Below are 20,139 nucleotides of genomic sequence, written 5' to 3'. Positions count from 1 at the left end.
ACAGCAGTATTAACTACAGTCATCATGTTATACATTACACCTGGGATTATAATTCTGTCTCCCTCTTTGGTGTTTCTACGTTAGGAACTCCAGTTATAGGTATTTTGGTTCTTCTTTTTTGACTTTCACTTATACCTCTTATTTTGAACCTTTTTACTTTATTATCTTATTTTCAATTTCTAGATTAACTTATTGCCATTCTTCAGGACCCTTTTACATATTTATATTTGAATATATTGTCCTTTGGGCACCTTGTAATCATTCTGTATTTCTGGGATAGTTTTGTCTTTATTTTTAATTTCTTTCCTGAATTTGATCAACTTTTGTTGCATTTCTTCCTAATTTTTGTCCAGTCTGTTCTTGGTTTCTGAATTTCAGATTGGAGTTGTATAGATGTGTATCTAGGTATGTGTATCCAAATACATGATACTTTGTTAATTTTGATATGTGGTGTCAAACTGCTTTTCTTCTGCTTCACAGTTTTACTGGGGGGATTTCATCAGCTGAAATGTTATGATTCAGTTTCTCATAAGAAATGTGATTTTCTGTTTTCTTTTTGCAGTGCTGTTGAATTTGCTTTTCTGTTACCAGGCGTTTTGGCACAGGGTTCCTGGTTCAAAAGCATTCTATCTGTATGCCGAAGTGCAGTTTTTAATAGGTAACAGTGGCTGGGGGAAGGATCCACCGTCTTTTATTTCTGCAGGATCTTTAATTTTCCCTCTTACTTCCTCGATTCCCCTCACCACCGGGCCTCCAAAGGGCATTACCTTTTCTCTGTGTCTCTGACTTTTCCCAGAAGCAAGGCTTCTTCCAGGCTGCCACCTCCTGTCTCATTTTCTTTGAAACCCCTTCCCTTTGTCAATCAAGTACCAGACTGGTGTTCAGTTTTTAGTTCTTGGTGTTGGACTTTCTTTGTATGGAGAGATTTAAGCCTGGGCTTCACTTACGTCCTTGGCAACAGTGGAGGGAGCTCTGTTGGAATTTGATGTCTTTTCTTTCTTCTACTTAAGTAATTTCAAGTTCAATTCATGGCAATTCCCTCTGCTAGTTACGCTGAAGGTTTGTTAGCTTGTGTTTGTGTTTTGTTGCAGATATGAGTAGAGGTTCAGATTCAGGCAGCTGTCATTAACCTCTAGACTGGGAAGCTCCTGAAATCACTTCTAAAATATCAAGTGCTAAGTAACATTTCTTTCTTTTCTAGGAACACTGGGAACTGCGGTTAGCAGGGCACCGTCGAGGTTATGTAGATTCTGTTCCAAGACAGATCTGTCTTCTTGCATCTTTGAAGATGTTGAGTGTGCTAATTTTCTTCTTTTAAGAAAGCAACCAATTGAAAAGATTTAAAAATGTATATTGTTTTCCTTCTTCCTCATTTCAAGTTTACTTAAAACAAAACAAAAAAACGCTGCTGTTAAGTGCTGTGTTCATCCCCAGAAAAACGTTCCCTTGAAGACGACCTCTCCGTTTCTAGCTCTAGGCTCCCACCTCTGCCTAACTGAATAAATTGACACCTGGGATAAGGGTGTTTTGCTGCAAAATTAGGAAGAAGGCTGCAGCGAGCGGCAGCTGAGTCAGATGCAGGAGGGTCAGTGGGTCAATAGACGGAGCCTGCTAAGGGTGTGAGGTGGTCACGCAGACCGGGACTGACGACGTGGTGTCCGCAGGGCCGCGCGAGGCGGCAGGGCGGCAGGGCCCCGGCGTCCCTCCTGCGTGTGCACGTGCGCGCGCGCTCCGCTCGGGTCCCGGCAGCCACCTGTCACTCACTGGGCGGCGGGGCGGGGCGGGGCGGGGCGGGGCGGGCCCGGGAGACGCGGTGCTTCCCGTCCTCCGCCCGCCCGCGCCCCGCCGCCCGCCCATTGGTCGCCCTTTGCTCCCTGACCCGCTGGCCGCCGCTTCCTGCTCGGGCTCGGGCCTGGGGCGGAGCTCGGCGCCGAGTGCGCGCCGCCCCCGCCGGCCGCTCGGGAGCCCGCGCGGGAGGCGGGGCCGCGCGCCCTTCCCCCTTCTCCGCCCCGCGCCGCCCGGGCCGCACTCGCGAGCAGCAGCGCCGCGGCCGGCGGCCGAGTGGGGAGGATGCGGCGGCGCTCGCGGCTGCTGCTGTGCTTCGCCTTCCTGTGGGTGCTGGGCATCGCCTACTACGTGTACTCGGGCGGCGGCTCCGCGCTGGCGGCCGGCAGGAAGGTGAGTGGGCGCCCGCCGCCGCCCGGCCTCCCGGCGCCGCGCACCCCGGCCCGCAGTCGGACGTGGCCGCCGGGCCGCGCAGGCTCCCCGCGCGAGCCTCCCGCCGGGTCCCGGGCGCGGGCGCACCGGCCCCGCCGCGCTCGCAGGGGCCCCCGGCGCAGCCCGTCTGGTCGCCCCTCTGTGCCCCGCGTCATTTGAGTGTCGCCCGGCCGCCGGAGCCCCGTCCCCTGCGGTGGGAAGTTTAGGGGTGCGCGTGTTGGGGAACACAAAAGGGGTGGCAGGAAGGGGCGAGAGGCAGCGCCTTCCCAGCGTCCGTGCACCGCGGGGGACAGGCGTCCAAGTTTCTTTTTAGCTCTTGGATCCGAGCCGTCGCAGGTCCTGCCCCCGCCCCGTGTCACCCGCGTGGGGAAGAGGCGCAGCGGTGCCGTGCTAACGAAGCGGACCGCGGGCCGGGGCGGGCGAGGCCGGCGCCCCTCCGCGCCCGCATTCGGGCGGCCGCGCCCCCGACCTTCCCCCCCCCCCCGGCCCCCGCTCGCCCTCCGCCGGGCTCGGCCCCGGCTCTCCGCGCGCGCCGGACGCGGCCTCCTGTGCCGGCGGGCACAGCCCCGCGCCTCCCAGTGTGTTTTCCACAGGCCCCAGGGCCGAGTGATTAGCCGTGGGGACCACGCACGGCGCCCTGGACTGCCCGGCGCTTCGCGGGAAACTGAGGGACGCGGGCAGCGCAGTCCCGGGCCGTGCGCCTGCTGGGCCAGGAGGGCTCCGGGCTGTGCACACGTCGCCCGCGCTGTTTGCGGTGTTTGCTGGTTCGTAGGCTGACAAAGCAGCGTTATCTTTTCCAAAATCCTGTAACCCAATTCCTCTGACGTTTACTGTCACCGCAAACCCAGGAAATTCTGAGTTAATGGAGGTGGACCACGGGTTGGGCTGGAACCAGGCAACGGTATCCTGGCACAAGCCAAACGGCGGGCACTGGGCATGATCAGACTCTAGCCTTAGGACTGAATGCCCGCGTTGAATTCGGCTGCTTTAGAGATTTCCTTCCTTGCTTCCTTCATTCTTCATTCTCAGATGAAGGCATTAGGTAGAGAGGTAGGTGCCTTATTTGGTTCTTGGTAAGCTTCACAGGTTTACTTTGGGGGGGGGGCAGAAATTAAAATAGTGTTTCCATGTGCTGGATTGGCCTGGCTTGAGTCGGAGCTGACAGTGTACTCTTAGCCCTATTTCTTCTTTTTTTAATGCAAAGAACTATTGTATGTGTACACGAAGTCTCCGTTTATTCTTGACTGGTAAAGAGCCAGTATACCCAGGGGAAGCAGAGCAGCTGCTGCCGTAGTGAAAACTGGGGGCATGTTAAACTGGAATTATTTTAAAACTGCTTCCCGGTAAGGTAGGTCTGCATAGCCTGGTGTGCTGGTGAGACCTGGCAAAGCTTTCTGCCTTTCCTGCAAAAGAAACCCAAATGGATAAGCCATGCTTGGTATGTCTTTCCTTGGTTCACCACTTTCACATGTGACTAGAAACAGCCACAGTGTAGTCTCAGCGTCTGCAGAAGCTGGACTCCCTCTGGTGGGTGGGCTTCAGTTGGTGGATGGAGATTGAGGGGTCTTCCATGTGTGATCCTTAGGTAAAAAAAATAAAATCCAAGAACTCCTTGTGGCCATAGAAGGGACAGAGACCATGTAGAATAAAAAAGTGTGGGAAAGGAATGGTTATACAATGATTGGTGATTTGGGATTCTATTCTTTCTGTCAACGAACCACATTTAATCCTGGCCCTTAGAATGGTTTAGCGATTTGTGGGTTGAGGAAGAGGTGTGCAATGCAGTCATTTTTGAAATTGCAGTAAGAAGACTCATTAACTTCGTGCAGTGGACCCTGCTGCAAAGGGAAAGTGCTAAGACTTTCTGGATGGCAAAAAGAACTGTGCTGTCCTGAGTTTTCTGATCAAGGTTGTGAACCGGTGTAGTCTTTCTTCCTCCTGAGTTGTTTCCGTGGATTTAGAGACTAGAAAGTCTCTTCGAATTTACTTTACCCTCATGATAAAAGGAAATATGTAGTTATTCTTAGCTTGTAAAGTAGGGACAGATAATGTGGGGCAGGTACGGACCGAATTTAAATACTCGCTATGTTGTTTTAGATGTAAGTGGACTTAACATTTCTCCTCTTGTTTCCTACTAGTCAAGTCAAGGCTCTAAGCCCATATTTAGTTGATTTCTCTGCGCCCTGACATTTTTCACAGGCAGCAGCCTTCAGTATTAGGCTTTGGGGGATTATCTGTCTAATATTTCTGCTGCTTCAGCGCCCCAGCCCCGTTTGTTGCTGTGTGCCCTGCCTGTTAAATAACTCATCTCAGAACTGTTATTCTCCATTTGGCAAAACCCAGAAAGCCAACTTACCTCAGCCTGCAGATTTAATAAACTAAACAGAAGTGGGTGCTGAAGACCAGCCTGGCCTTCGCTGCACAACTGGACCCAATGCATGTTCAGGGGCTGTGGTCAATCAATTATGCACCAGTTGTTTACAGTTCTGTTTCATTTACGTTTGTATAGAGCCCTTCACTCCCCACATTTTGCTCTTTCTCCAGTAAATTGATGATTTGCTCTTCAAGGGTGCCTTTCCTTTGAGTGTCTTAAATGCTTTAGAATTTAATTATGGTACGGCTCCCCTGGGCCTTGGTATGTTGGCAGTGGCTGGAGCCCCAGAAGGGAGGAAGGGATTTCTGTTGAAAATGTACCTGCCTCTGGGTGAAGTGGGCTGTTTAGGATGGAAACAGAAGGGTTTTCCAGCATGTGAAAAATGATCTCTACTGAAAGTGTGTCTGGCCTAAGCCCCTGTCTGTGTTCCCTGCGTCCTTGGGAGGTCACAGGAAGCATTAGCTAGAGGACATGACCCAGGGCCTAAGCAGCCTGTTCACTTTCCAGCTGCCTTCCTGGGGGGTGGGAGGGGAGTGTCCCAGGGTGGGAGGACTTTGGGCATGACCTTGTAGAAGACATTGCGGGTATGTAGGGGGACTCCTCCTGGAATGGTCGGGGCCTAACTGGCTGGAGTATGGTACATTAGGGTGTAAAATTAGAGGAGGAGTTTGGGACTAATTGTAGACGGCTTCAAATGCCAAACCAACTTCTTGGTCCTTAATTTGGTTGATCATAGAGAACCAGTAATGTTCTCTGAACTGGGTAGTGGACATTCAAATGAATGGGAATGGCACAGATCCATTTATGGGCACTGAGTGAGTGATTTTCTCCTTTCTGCTTAGTGACTTTTGCTGATTTACGGAACCTCTCAGACTCTCACTTTTCTCATCTTTACAGTGGGGATAATCATTTTTACCTTGTGGCCGAGCACTAAATGCCATTAGCAGGTTCAGGCAAATAGTCGGTGCTGAATAAATGGTATGGGGAGGGAGAGAGAAAAAGAAAAGCCTGAACATACATTTGAAAATACAGTGAACCAGGAATCTTGTGTGTCTTATGGATATCTGGAAAAGTGTTGATGCATTTCTTTTCTTTAACCCCCTGTCCATTCCTCCAGGATTTGGTTGGTTCATTTGGGCTTGTACTGGGAACCTGGAATGACACTAAGGACTGCCGTTTTTGGGGAGTGGTCCAGACCGCTGCCCAGCTGTAGGGTCAATGGGCAGCCAGCAGGAAAGTGCACTGAGGATACACCTTTCTTTGGTGTGTAAATAGTCTGAGTATCACTGTGGACATGTCCCTAAGTGGAGGTTTCCTGTGGTGCTGAGGCTGCTCTGCTCCCAGCAGGGTGCTGGGCTCTCCTCACCCCTGCAGCCTCGCTTCTCCTGGCCTGAGGGGGACGGCTGTCATCACTCGAGTGTGCTTGATTTGAGGTTGAACATGCGGCTGCCACGCGCTTTGCTGGGTGTCAGCAGATCTGTGAGCATGCCTGTGGGGATGTGGGGGAGGGACCCACACCACACCCTGCCACCTATAATCACTTTGGAGTTTAAAGAAATTCCATAGGAGGTGAGAGTTTGAGTTTGGGGTGGGGGGGTGGCAATTGGGGGGGGGAGGGAGGAGGGAGACAAACAGGCGCTGTAACATAAACTTTTCTCTAAAGAAAACAATGTTTCCTATTCTGGAGTTATGTTGTGGCTGCCCCCCCCCTTCTCAGACGTAATGGAAACAGATTGTGACTGATAAACAGTGCGAAATAATGAGCTCTTCCCTTAACCCTCTAGCGAAATGAGAAGGAAGAGGCTGTACCCAGCGGGGACTGGGGGCAGCTGCCCCGGCAGCCCACGGGGTGGGTGGGGAGGCCCAGGAAGCACTCCTGGAGGGTGCTGGGTCCTGTGGATCAGAGCACAGGTGTTTGGGAGGTGATCAGGGAAATGGCTGCGGCTGGGGGTGACTTAGGTATGCACATAATTTCCTATCGCTGCCATTTGCGTGTCTCAGACATTTGGGGAGAAGGATGGCCGCCTGAGAGGCTTTTGGAGCAGGCGGTGCTGTGTGGTCTAAGTTCACACAGAGCCAGAGGCAGTGGGCTTTGTGGAAGCAGGTGGCGGGACTGCTGGAGCAGAGACCCGGGCATAGGCACATGCGAGAGCTGATGGAGCTTCTGGCCGGGATCCCGGGAAGGGGAAAGTGTTCCTGGGAAAACCCGTGAGTGAAGTCTCCTAGCCGGCCCAGCAGAATTCATGGGATGAGAAAGCAGCCCAACCCGGCCGCGCCTGCCCTGCACCCGCTTCTCCTGTGAACCCTGTTCTGGGAGGTGTGTTTGCATGGATGATGCTGACGTAAAGCAGCAGACTCCCAGATGGAGATACAGCCGTGCAGCCGTACAGAAGGGAACAGGGCAGTCCTGCGGTGACCTCCTGAAGTAAATGCCATTCTCTTGAGACCCTGAGAGCCCCCCCCCCCCAGCCCCAGCTTCCTTGGGATCCCTTCTCCATGATCAGCAACTAGAGTTGAAACCTGCCACCACAGGGGCCTCTCGGACCCCTCCTCTGTGCCCAGGCCACAACGGCACCTGAACACGGATCAGAGGACCGAAGGAGGCATTGGTCTCGTCTGCCGCCGTGACCGAGATGTCACCTTCTCCCTGAGGACTTCCGTGTTGCTCCTGGGGACCCTCGGTCCACCACTGTGGTCATGAGGCCTTGCCTCCAGACTGCCATTTCGGAGGGTCGTCCACCAGCACCCCCTCCCGGTGGGTGCCTGGAGGCGGGGCTGAGAGGCACACCTCGCCGCTTACAGGTCTGTTGAGGACATTGTACCTCGGTACCTCGAGTCTGCTCTCCAGCTGACACTCGCGCCCTCAGAGAAGACTGTGACCTTGTTCTCTTATCTGGGTTGAGGACACTCTGACCTTGGGCCATCTGCTTGAGGTACGAGAAATGCCTGTCCAGTTCCCCTTGCTCCTTTCTGACAATGTGCCTATTTCCAGGAAATAACAGCAGTTCCAGCAGTGAGCAGGTCCCCTCCTCTCCTGTGGTGCCTGCCCAGGCAGGTGGCTCCGTGCACCTGCTCTCTCACTGACTCTGCAGGACAGGCTGAGACACTGGCATTTTCGCATTTAGTCGTGACCGGTATTATGGGCCCGGGAAACATGTCACCTTAAACGGATTGGGTTTCTTACCATGTGGGATGTAGATGGCAGTGATTCACCAAGGCTGGATTTGAAAGACCAAAAGCGGTCACAGTCTTTCTCCTGGGCTTGCACTGGAAAAGCTTTCCTGGGCTCTGGGGGTTGTGTAAATGCCACTCTCCTGCACCCTGCCCCATGTCATGAAGCAGCCGCTGTGAGGGGTGGCTGCCTGGAGACAGCACTCGCCACACTGTTAGGCTGCCCTCCCTGGCACCTGCTCCATTCGCCTGTGTCTTCCTGGGAGGCTCTCAGACCCCTTCTGCCGCCCACCTGCTGTCCCAGCCCTAGCGGTGTCACTCTTTGGGAGGAGGAATAGCCAGGATGGCTGGAGGCAGTTGCCAAGTTCTCAGAGCCCAAGTCAGAACACGCATTGTGACAAGGATGGGATACTTGGGGGGCAGGGGTCGCTCCAGTTCAGGGTCCCCAACATCGATCCAGTTGACATTTGGGGCTGCTGTGTGTACTGTGGCATGCCCAGTGGCTTTCCCGTGGCAGCCGTGGGTCTGCTGTCCTTGTCCACACAAGGTCCTGGGTGACATGTCTCAGCCCAGGAAATGTGCCCCTGCTTCACACCATCTCCCACCGTGGACCAGGCTGCGGTGGGCACCTGTAGTGGCTTTGCTTGGACACTTAGTGGCATGTGCTTGTGGAACCATCGTGGCGCTTATTTCCAAGCCTGTCTCTGTGACGTGCTGTGGTGGGCTGGGGAAGTGTCTGTTGTCAGGCACACCATGAGGTCACCACACGTTTGTGGAGTCCTTTCCACACACATTACACGTAATGACGAATCCTCTCTTGTCCTTGTGCACCTGCTCTGGCACAGGAGTTCCACTGGGACGTCACCTCTGCCAGCTGCTGTGGGTGACGGCGGCTTGTTAATTTGATTGTTGCAGGAAACCAGAGGTTGTCACAAGCCGATCTGGTGCCCTGGCTCTGGAGAGGTGGTTTTGGGCAGTGTGGCTAAGGTCGAGGCTCTGTGATCTACAGTATCTGTGGAAAATAAAGCGGACATGTGACTTCACTGCCACAGCCACTTTAGGGAAATGGGACGGTGAGAAATTGCAAGTCCTCCTGGTCTCAAATGAGAACATCCAGCTGCTTTCCATAGACGCCATCAGCGTTTATGAAGGTCGTTACGAGTTTTATGGGGTCATGACCCATGCCTCTGGCTGGTTTCTGGATAAAGCCACTGAAACGTTACATGGCGGCCAAGGAAAGATAATTTTAAAGACCTTCAGACTCCCGAGCAACTGCTGAGGTTTCTTCCTCTGTGCTCCAGAGGCCAGTCCAAGGAGTGAACTTTTTCTTTCCAAAAAGGTGCTGCTCTGGAAAGATGACACACTTCACAGGAAAGGGTCTGTCTTTCTTAGATGAGTCACCTGATGAGAGCTTGAGGAGCTGATGCAAATTAAGGCCTGCGCTTCTGAGATGCCCATAAATTAAGCAGTCTGTGATCAGGGTTTGGGAAGTGGGGGTAGCTCTCGTTTTGGGGGTTTCTGTGGCTGTCCTGGGTGATGAGCTGGCTGGCCCAGTGTGGAGGCCTTCAGGCCCCATTGCCTCAGCCCTTCCCACTGACCTAGATTTTGAGCCTGTCCTCTGTGACCCCTTTTCCTCTTGCACTCTCGCCCTTCCCTGTCCCCCGAGCCAGTAAGTTCACCCACTTGTTTTTCTTCCTGTCTCACTTTTGATGGTCACTGATTTCCAGTCTTTGTGTCTGGAATATACCTCTTTTTATCAACTCTAAGATGCCATTATTTGTAAAGCCATTATTTTATGTACCACTAGGAAAGAAAAACACTGTCCGTTGAACTGTGTCACAATGGTTTTTCAGTTAACACTTTTATTTTCTATGTATTTAACTCTTTTAGACTTAATTAGACATTGATTTTTCTGTGTATCACTTTTGTGCATCGATAAGAAGGAATGTAGACCTGAAATACATTGGGTAAGGTGTTCCTGAAACTTTTTTGCTGTCCACTCTGGCTCCTAGATGTTTCTGCCTCTTTTCCCCAGATAAAGTCATCCTCTGTACCAAGACAGTTGGTGATGCAGTATTTCCTAGAATCAGTTTCTGAGAGCATGAAGACTCCTTGGTTCTGGGCGCTAACATTGCTTGGCAGTTATGTGGAGTTAGCCAGCTTTTCACTTTTCTGGAAATTCGGCCTGACTCCCCAATTCACCATCCATTTCTACCCTACTTGGTTCGGGTTCTAGTGATTACGCACGCTGTACTGTTTCTGGGATTTTCCTGCGAAGCACTGACCTGCGTCCTGCGACTGCTCTCTGTGCTGCGTCCTGGCCCGTGCGTGGCCCGCCGCACCGGAAGGTGTCTTCCGGTGGGATGTATCCCAGTGTCATGTGAAATTGTGCAAGCAAGTACTGTCGGATCACTCCCCTTTCTGAGGACTCACAGGCAGGGCCCCTCCTTGATCAAAGAGCATGGTGGCCCTCTTTGGAACGTGCCATCTGCGTCTGCTCACGCCCAGCCCCCGAGTCCACATACACAGAAGGCCTTCCTGCTGCTTACTTGTGAGAGATGAGCAGCTGAGGGGTGTGAACACATTCAGAAACATTTTCAAGCATTTTCTATCAACCAGTTAGCCTGGTGGACATGCGGTGGGCATGTTATCATTAGTTTTATTAGTGGCAGTCAGTAGTGGCATTGGGGTTATGTTTTTTTGAAAATCCTTGTTTTTTGTAGATACAAACTAAAGCATTTATGGATGCAATGGTATCATGTCTTTTGGGAAAGTTATGGGGAAACAAGATTAGCCAAATGTGTTGTTGAAGTTGACTGATGGGTACGTGGGGTCCTTCATGCTATTTTATTTTTCTGTACTTTTGAAATTTTCATAAAAAAATTAAAAAGAAGTTTGCAGATACGTGCAGCTTAACTTAGCAAACCAGCTGAAAACTAGTAATTTTTGAAAAACAATTTTATGACTTTGTGATGGGATCAGTAAAAGGTTTCTGCTCCCAGTTTCCAGTGCATGTTTGTTGGGGTACTGGGGTGGGGAGAGTTCCCCTACAGCACCAAGCAGAGCTCCGCCATCAGCTGGGTGTCCTACAGTTCTACCCAGTTCTGACGTTGAGATGGCATCAGATCCCACGAGCTAAGGGCTCAGTCCTATGAGACGGCCCTCTGTTTAACATAGATGCCAATCTCAAGTGCAGGTTGTCATCTGGCTTCTGACTGACTAGCTGTAAATCAGAGCGAGGGTCCATTAATTTGCTAGAGTGGCCACAGAACTCAGGAAACCCATTTACTCACTAGATTACCTACACATTATAAAGAATATTAAAGGATATGAATCAACAGCTTGAGGAAGAGTTACAGTGGACACGGTCCCAACAAAGAAACTTCTATCCTCGTGGAGCCATACCCGACGGCACTTAGAAGCCCCATCCTTTGGGATTTTATGGATGCTCCATTCCATAGGCATGAATGATTAAGTCACTGGCCATTGGCGATTGATCCCTCCCTCCCCACCTCCCCCCGAAAAACATTCCACCCCTCTATCATGGTTGGTTCCCCTGGCAACCAGCCCCCATTCTTAGGTGCTTTCCAGAAGTCATCAGCATAGATTCAGCTGTGGTCAAAGGGCCTTGTTATGAATAACATGATACCTGTTTCACCTTCATGACTCTGAAGTGATTTCAGGAGCTGAGGACTAGAGACCAAATGTTATAACTAACAAAAGACCCTCCCATTGCTGCTCTTGCTCAGGAAATGCCAAGGGTTTGGGGAGCTGTGAGCCAGGGACCCTGGATGAAATCCAGATGCAAATTTCATACACATCAGAGTATTGCAGTCAGTGAAGATGGCACTAGACTCTTGTATTTCCTGTAATTTAGGAATGTCCAGTGGTGATGCTTTTCAAAGGCTGCTTCAGGGTAAGTAAGGTCCTTCAGGGTAAGTAAGTAAAGTGACCTTACTTATCAAATATCCTTCCATTTGATACCATTTCTTCTATAAGAATTACCAAAATTCTTTGGGAATTGACAATTCTGGTGAGCATTTTTGTGGTGGAATATCAGTTTAGGTGTCTGTGAGATTGCTTCACTTACCAGACGGCTCGCTGGCCCAGAGACCCTGTCTGTCCCCCTCCCCAGAGTTCCTGAAGCTGTCTTACTGTGTTGACTACCCTTTCTCATTTGGCACCTGGAGGGCAGAGGACATGTCTCGATGTTCAGGCCTTCTACGAGCTTTTCCACTCATCCTGGCCTGTTTTGATTCCTGTCACAAACGGTGCATTAGTGGCTGTGTGTGACTTGGGGACCAGGGTGGGGCCCATTAAGAAACAGATACTATTTCTTTCGGTTCCTCCAACAGGAAGCCTCATATTTTACGTTGCATTTGTCAGTGAGAGGTTTTTGTCAAATATATGATGCTACAACTTTCTGGTGCTTCCAATTCTTCTCAGCCTCGTCACTGAGATGCCTGAGACACTTTAGAGCCACTGCTGATGTGTCTTTCAGTGAGTGTACCTGGGGGATGGCAGGGACTTCTGCAGCCATATAGTTTCCAGGGGACCCCATGGTTGTGAATGTGCCCCATAGGTCATGCAGGAACAAAGTTGGGGCTGGAGTTGTAATGTCTCCCCCCCCCCCCCAGCCTAAAACCTGGCTTTGGAGCGGGTCCCGGTCTTCGTCAGCAAGTTACAAATGGCAGGTTTCTCTGTAGTCAATGCTGAGCTGAAACTGCAGGCCGCAAAGGTGCTGATTACCAGGGGTAGTGAGCGGTTCCCTAACCCCTGTTATTGCCAGTTGATGATGGGAAGCTAGGAGGGGGCCTAGTCTGGATTCTTGGGTTGTCTGAGGTCCGGGCCTGAGGCTGGGCGGCGTGATGGGCATAGCTTGGCCACCCTGCCTCCTAAACGGGCCTCACGGGGGCAGGTGGCCTCACGGGGGCAGGTGGCCTCACGGGGGATACTCCTTTTCAGGGGCTGCTGAGGCCCGCCCTCCCTCTGCACATGGGTCGGCATCAAGAAGCAGTGTGGGCCACTAAACATTTACCTCAGATGATGTAAGCTGGGTCTCTTCCTTTCAAAAGGAAAGGAATGGAGGTAAAGTTTGTCCGCCCCTAGGGAAAATGTGGCTTGGCAGATGCCATTTCTGTAGCAGAGTTTGTACTTGAGGCACGGTTTGTGTTAGTTTTTGTCCCTAAGCAGTGGAGAGCACACGGTAGCCTCCTGCCTCTACTAGCCCGGAAGGGTCTTTCTGAAAGTCTGGTGGCCTCGTTTTTCACTCCGCTGTGGCATCGGTGGCAGCACCATACTGGGAAACCAGCTGTTGGCGGCAAGCACCATGGGGGCCAGTGTCGCTTTCCGCAGAGGGTGGAGGCTTCTGTGGAGGGCTGGTATGTGCTCAGGTGGAAGCTGCCTGTGGAGCTGGGGGGCCATGGCCCAGGCCCTTCCGTGATGTGCTGGTTTTCGAGCACTGGTGGCTCTACCCACTGGGCCACCAAGTGCTGGTGTCAGGGTGACTCAGTAAGTCCACGCTGGGGCACTTGGAAACAATCGTGCCTCTTCCTGCTCCGGCCTTGTGGGTCAGCCAGGAAGAACCCAGGACGATGGTGCAGGAAAGCCTGTGACGGGGTCGCTGGCTCTGGCGCAGTAGGGCTGATGCCAGGCCCGGGCCACTGGCCTGCATTTGAATTCTGGTTTCTCCAGTTAGCTCTGTAGACTCAGGCAAGTTACTTACTTGCTGTGCCTCAGTTTCTTCATTTACCTATCATCGGGTTCAGTGGAGAGTAAATCAGGATGGAAGTGCCAATAGCTGGTGTTGATGTGAACTCCCGTGCTGTGCGAGTGGCTGGCAGTCACGCACCTGCAGGCCCCCTGGAGCCAGCCCCCCTCTGCTGTGTTTAGGCAAATGGGGCTACTCTCCCAGAAAGCCCTCCCCTGACCTGGCCTGGGATCTTGATCTTAGAAGGACAGGAGGACAGAGGGCCTGCGGCACCTGGTTCTCTGAGGAGGAAACCGAGCCCCGAGGGCGGGGAGCTGGTGGGGATTCCCAGCTGCCCCGTGACGCTGAGTGGATGCTGGGTCCACAGGAGGGGGAGATGGGAAGCTTTGGGCCAGAATCCTTCCCCCTCTGACCCCCCACCCCCGCTGTGTGAGGTGCCAAGAGGTTATTTCCCTCTTCTACCCCTTTGTCTCTTGTAAGTTGTCTTTGAAAATTAAATTGGGATGTGGTTTTTAACTATGTGACTGTAAAACTAATTTTTTAACTAATTGGTAATTGGCTTTTTCAATATCTTGAGCTGTTATTATCTGAATACAGCGTGTTATTTGAAAACTTTTCCACAAGGTTTTAATTAGTAAACATTCTTTCAGTTTCATTAGTTCAGTTTCTAGCTTGCTTTTGAAACTGTAGGTGAGTGACAAGTGTAGGACAAATTAATAATCGTGGCAACGCAACAAAGCCCCCCTGCAAGGGCTGAGGGCTAGTTCTGTCAATTAGCATGGCGTTCGAGCAGCTTCTCTGATGCCTCTAATTAAGACAGCTGAGAACTAGTTTGCAGGTTGATAGATATACACTGTGTGACGATTTCAAGAAGAATAAGCGCAGAAAAGCCCAAACGTTTGGTGGTGGTAACTCAAAGAGCCAGGTGTAACGTCAGAACCAGGCTGACGGCCTGCTCGTTGCCCTTCTTTTCCTCACCTGTAAAGGGTCTGATGGAAGTCAGTGATGTGGCGGACGCGTAGCTGAGATGGTTTAGTGAGGACTGACCTTTGGTTTTACCGCATGTGTGCGCGTTCTCCTTTCCCACAGACGCTTCTGGGACGACTCTGGCAAGGCTTCTCCGACAGAGAACGGGGCTAGCTTGAGGCAGATACCCAGGGCCATGGTCCCGTTGCGGTGTGACTCGTTGGACGGGGTTGTAAACCAGTTGCAGACGAGCCCAGCAGGGAAGCCTTCCCTTCTGTTGTCGTCTGTCTCCCTCTCTTGGGCCATGTGGAATCCCTGTGGTCCTGGGAAGGTCCCCGTTTCTTTGCTCAAGATGAAGCTACGGCCCTGAGTTAGGCACCTCTAAATGAGGCACTGGTAAAGTGTTCCATTTGGATTACGTTTTTTAAGATACAGTAATTGGTCAAAGTGCACTGTGTGTTCCTAGAGGCACTCAGGGCAAACCTGAACAAATGGATGAATGGGGTGATGGAGTGAGCCATGGGTTGGTAATTTCATGGGTGTCTGGCTTCAGGTCCCACCTTGCCTTTCCAGGTCCACAGACATTCAGCTGGTCATCTCCTTTCAGCGCCTCGGCAGCTGGCTCACCCCTGTGAGATCTCCCAAGTGCTCCATCACTCTGTAGTGGGCTGTCCTTGTCCCCACCCCCTTTGGTGCAGAGCTGGGGGAGACTCTGGCTCAGATACCTTCCATATTTTCAGTGTTATTTGTTTATAGGGAATGCTACAGCTGTGAGAAGGAAAGTTCTGTTTCAGAGGTTTGCACACATAGAAATAGTGGACAAAGCTCAGAAACCTAACCATCGAAGCTAACAGACAGGAAGCCATTGGCACAGAACATACATGTTTACGTACTAATTTGGCAACCCAGATGATGGAGCAAGGGAGCCAGATGCTAGAGCAGGGAGCTGGGATGACGGAGCAGGGGGAGCCAGATGCTGGAGCAGGGAGCTGGGATGATGGAGCAGGGGAGCCAGGCTAAGAGATGATTAAAGGCTGCGTATGGCATCATGTTGAAATGCCTCAAGATTTGGAATCCCCATTTTAAGGCATTGATCTTACCTTTCAGAAAACTGTCCTGGCTGTTAAATTGTGCCCAGAGACTAGAAGGAAATAGGCAACTGTCGTGCAGGGTCTCAGCTCCCGCTCCCCCCATAAGAACGCAGGACACGTAAGGCCAAAAAGGAACACCCATGGAGCCATAAGTAGGGGAGTCAAACCAATATATTCTCGCTGGCGGCTGGGCTGGAGACACAGGAAGCAGGACCTACATAATCTGCCTAACAGCAGTCCGCGCTTGCCAGCCACCATCTTCTTGCTAGCCCCCATTCCTTTCTGCTAGCATAGCCACAGCCGTTATATTAGTGGCCAATGGCCTACGGGTTACAGCTGACGGCCAACTAGCCACAGCTGCTGGCATCTGATCACAGTTGATGGCCATTTACTACCCGAGCCAGCACCTTTCTATTGTGAGGCCGAGAGCCTGGAAACTGCTTTTTGGGGTTCTGTCCCCACACTCCACCCCTACAGGGTCTCGCCTCACAATCTACGTGACAAGTGTCTTCCGCGAGGGTCCCTGTGCGAGGAGCCTGGAGGTGAATGCAATATTCTAGACACAGCCAAGCTCTCTGAGCACAACCAGGGTTTCTCAGGGCACCACCAGTACTTCTGGGCACAGCCAGACATCCTGGGCTTCTTAGGGTACCACCTGTTTCCCCAGGCACAGCCAGGTTTTCTCAGGGCACCACCACAGTACTTCTGGGCACAGCCAGACTTCCTGGGCTTCTTAGGGTACCACCTGTCTCCCCGGGCACAGCCAGAGTTTCTCAGGGCACTGCCACTCTCTCTGGACACAGCCAGACTTGCTGGACTCAGCCAGGGCCTCTCAGGGCACTGCCACTTTCTCTGGACACAGCCAGACTTCCTGGACACAGCCAGGGCCTCTCAGGGCACTGCCACTCTCTCTGGGCCTCTCAGGGTACTGTGCTGGAACAACAGCGGCTCACATCAAGGTGCTTACATATTATCAATGGCGGCCAGTCAAGACACAAAAGCAAACATCCGCCAGTCCCACTACATGGTGGTGTGTTCCCAAACAGTCAAGCGTCCAATAAATTAGGGATGGAAGGCAATTCCCCATAGTCCATAGTCATTCGCCAGGGCTGTCCTGGGGGTGAGGGATGACCTCGACCTCACCCTCATCTCTCACGGAGGACTCAGAAAGCGTTTCCTCCTGGGACAAGTCCCGCATCCAAGTTGCCTCAGCAAGCAGTTCCCAGCTCACAGGCCAGCAACAACCTTCGCTTTCTCCGGCCTCTGCTGGTTGGGGAACCATCCACGTCTTCCCACCCCTCCACGGGAATCGAGCTCTCCGGCAGCTGCTCCTCCTGGTCTTCCTCAGACTGAGCTTTCACACGCACAAACTGCTCCACTGCCCTTCGGAAAGCTTTGGCCGGCACCATATCCTGCCGACTACGCCATGTGTCGTGCGGTGGACCCTGCTCGCTGTGCCATTTGTCGTGCAGGGTCTCAGCTCCCGCTCCCCCCATAAGAACGCAGGACACGGTAAGGCCAAACAGGAACACCCACGGAGCCATAGATAGGGGAGTCAAACCAATATATTCTCGCTGGCGGCTGGGCTGGAGACACAGGAAACAGGATCTACATAATCTGCCTAACAGCAGTCCGCGCTTGCCAGCCACCACCTTCTTGCTAGCCCCCATTCCTTCTCTGCTAGCGTAGCCACAGCCGTTATATTAGTGGCCAATGGCCTACGGGTTACAGCTGACGGCCAACTAGCCACAGCTGCTGGCATCTGATCACAGTTGATGGCCATTTACTACCCGAGCCAGCACCTTTCTATGTGAGGCCGAGAGCCTGGAAACTGCTTTTTGGGGTTCTGTCCCCACAGCAACTTTGGCATTTAGTTTCTTCAGGGTGATAACAATGGGGACGCTACGCGTATCGGTGTCTCCGAACGATTGGGACTGACTAGAACTGCGAGTATGAACGTGTTGAAGGTCCCGCTGGGCATGGCAGCCCTTCCCTGGGGAGCCTGACTGCCCCGTCCTCTGATCAGTGTGTGAACTGAGGGCACTGGTGCCTGAGACAAAGGACAGGAACTGGGCTACAGGTAGGCCTGAGCGCTTCTTGACCCGCCCCCAGATGTCGGGCTGCCTGCCCCGGGGATGGGGTTCTGCATCTCCAGACCCTCCTTGTCTAGCCAAGAGCAGGGATCGCAGCCTATCTGAGGAGTGGGGTCCCCTTCACCTGTTTGAGGAGTGGGGGCCCCTTACACCTTTTGGGGGCATTCTTACTGGCCGAAGAGGAAAACAGCCTTAAAATGAGCAGTTTCTTTGTGTGCTGAGGGCCTCACCTCTCTCTACACTCACGGCTCCTCCTCCTTCTTTTTACCCCATGCAGGACGTGACTTTTGCAGAAATGAGGCTTTAGCTACGGACCGAATGTCCTGGGTTGGGGCTCTTGGAGCAGTTCACACCTCGTCATTGAACTGTTCAGGGCACGGCATGTCCTGCCCAGCTGTGCCTGCCATGCTGTGGGCACTTCAGTGACAGCTGAGTGGGTTGTGGAGAGGTGGCGTGGTCCTGGCCTCAGCCCCACTTACTACTGTGTGTCCCTGGACAGGTACCTTTCTATGTCCTTGTCATCACCTATGTAGGTGGTCATGACAGGACCTACTTGTCTGGAGCTCGTACAAGGGTTAAAAGAGATGGTGCTGGTCAAGCACCTGCAACCCTGTGCCGGGCATGTAGGTAGAAAGTGCTGAGTAAATTGTGTGTGTGTGTTCCTTAACCCAGCTGGAAAATCACATTGTGTCTCCATCTGCAGACACACACTTGTACACATGTACGTACACACTTCTTTCCTTTTTTCTGGCCAAAGAGTATGAACATGGCCTTCATTAGATGTGTAAAGGTATTTTGTGGAGATCAGCGTGCTTTTCATCCACCCCAGGCAGAACCATTTCACCTGGGAACGGGCCTGGGAGGAGCTTCCGTCCCTTCTTTTGTGGGGCAGGCACCGAGCAAGCGTCCCACCCCCGCACACCTGCACGTGCTGTCCGGAGAGGAGGGCCTGGCCTGCAGGGCTGCTTTCCATGTTTCCCGGAGAGCGGCCTCATCGGGTGACAAGCTGTACTAAGAACCGAAGTTCACCAGTGAAGTATATGCAGCGTGAAGGGATTGGCTTGTCAATGGCACTCGAATTTACTGCGTTAAAATGAAATTGCAAGGACTGTGGTAGCTTCAGACTCTGCCGTCACCTCCCCTCCCCTTTCCTTCTCCTGTGTCTGAATTGGTTTTCCTTGCCGCTTGCGTCTTTCGTCTCTTTACTCCTCCACCCCCATCCAAACTGTAGTCCAGTGGTTTTTCAATCAGGCCACTCTTTGGGAACACGTGGGAAGATTTTAAAACTACAGATGCCTCGGACCTTCCCCAGACCAGTTGAGTCTCAGTGTGCGCTTTGGGAAAGGCTCCCAGGCGACTCCCCTGCAGTCGCGAGTGGGAACGGGTGGTCAGGAAGGCATCGCTGAGTTGCCATCTTTTGGTGATAACTGCTGAAAGCCATGGTGGTATTACTGCACGTGTGCTTGGTCTGTTCTCTTTTGAGCTTGAGCTTGGTGTTCTCGTTTGGAGGACTTGGTGCCACTAAAGGGGAACACAAGCGACACACAGTGGGGTGATCACTGCACGTGCCCTTAGTCATCAGCACTTCTTCGGGAAGCTCCAAGAAGCTTGCTCTTTACAGTGAGAATAATGAACAACAGATACGAAAATGACAGTTTAGAACTTAGAAAATACAACTTTTCTTCCAGGCTCTGGAATGAATGGATGCAGGGTGTAGACTCGGGTATTCAGTGGTCCAGCAGTCACGGAGTTTACTTTTCTGTATCATTTTAATCTGGCTTTGTTTGTGTTGCTTTGGGGGGAGGTTTGACCGCGTATGTGAGGGTCAGTGACCTGAGGATATGACTTGCAAGGAAAAATCATTCTGCACAAACTATTCTGGATCGTGGACCAGCTGAGTGGACGTGCTAGGCGTGTTTTCACGATTAGAGGACACTGACATTCGTTGTCACACTGCCTGTAACCTGCAATTGGGGGTGATATTAGCTGACCCCATGGCTGCGCACACACGCAAGGACAGGACCCTCCTGCCGAGCGCTTGCCCCCCTCTCCCTGCAGTGTGGCCTTTGGGAAGGGTGGGGTGGTGGCTGTCGAGAGGCAGATGGGGACGGGTAAGGGGGGCGTTGGAGGGCCCATGCCCCTGAGGGTCCCCGTCTTTGCTGACGGAGGATAAACCGGGCAGAATGAGGAGTGTGTGAGCAGGTTTATCCAGGGCGAGTTCAAGTTTGGTGTCTGTTTTCTTCACTTTGGCACAATTTGTGTGTGTGTGTGTGTGTGTGTCTCAGATATTTGTGGAAACAGTTGGGCTTTCACGATCTTTTTCTTTAAAAGGCCTGATCAGTCTTCCTGTGTGGGAGTCACACATGGCCTGACACGTGGGCCGCTGAGCGGCGTTTGAGCTTTGACCAGGGCCACCGTGGTGGAGTCTCCTGACTCGTGCTGGTCTGGAGACGCGGTTTGAGTGGTTCACCTAGGAAGTCACAGTCACACACGGGGGTTGACGCGACTCGCAGCTGC

The 20,139-nt window shown here is 52.4% G+C and overlaps 1 protein-coding gene across 2 annotated transcripts in view; it reads left to right on the top strand.

Annotated features, from left to right (window-relative positions):
- Window positions 1-1,932: 1,932 nt before the first annotated feature.
- The window catches only part of GALNT2 (polypeptide N-acetylgalactosaminyltransferase 2), a 174,914-nt gene continuing 156,707 nt past the window's right edge, over window positions 1,933-20,139 (top strand). For both annotated transcript variants that reach the window (XR_013992669.1, XM_081039308.1), the window contains exon 1: window positions 1,933-2,178. Coding sequence is in view for 1 of the 2 variants with exons in the window: in XM_081039308.1 (XP_080895434.1) it covers window positions 2,071-2,178 (108 nt within the window). In the remaining variant the exon portion in view is untranslated. The remainder of the gene's footprint in view (window positions 2,179-20,139) is intronic.

Source organism: Rhinolophus hipposideros (genome assembly GCF_964194185.1).
Source record: "Rhinolophus hipposideros genome assembly, chromosome: 26".
Lineage (NCBI taxonomy): Eukaryota > Metazoa > Chordata > Mammalia > Chiroptera > Rhinolophidae > Rhinolophus > Rhinolophus hipposideros.
Note: the sequence above shows the minus strand (reverse complement) of the source record. Positions and strands in the feature narration are given on the sequence as shown.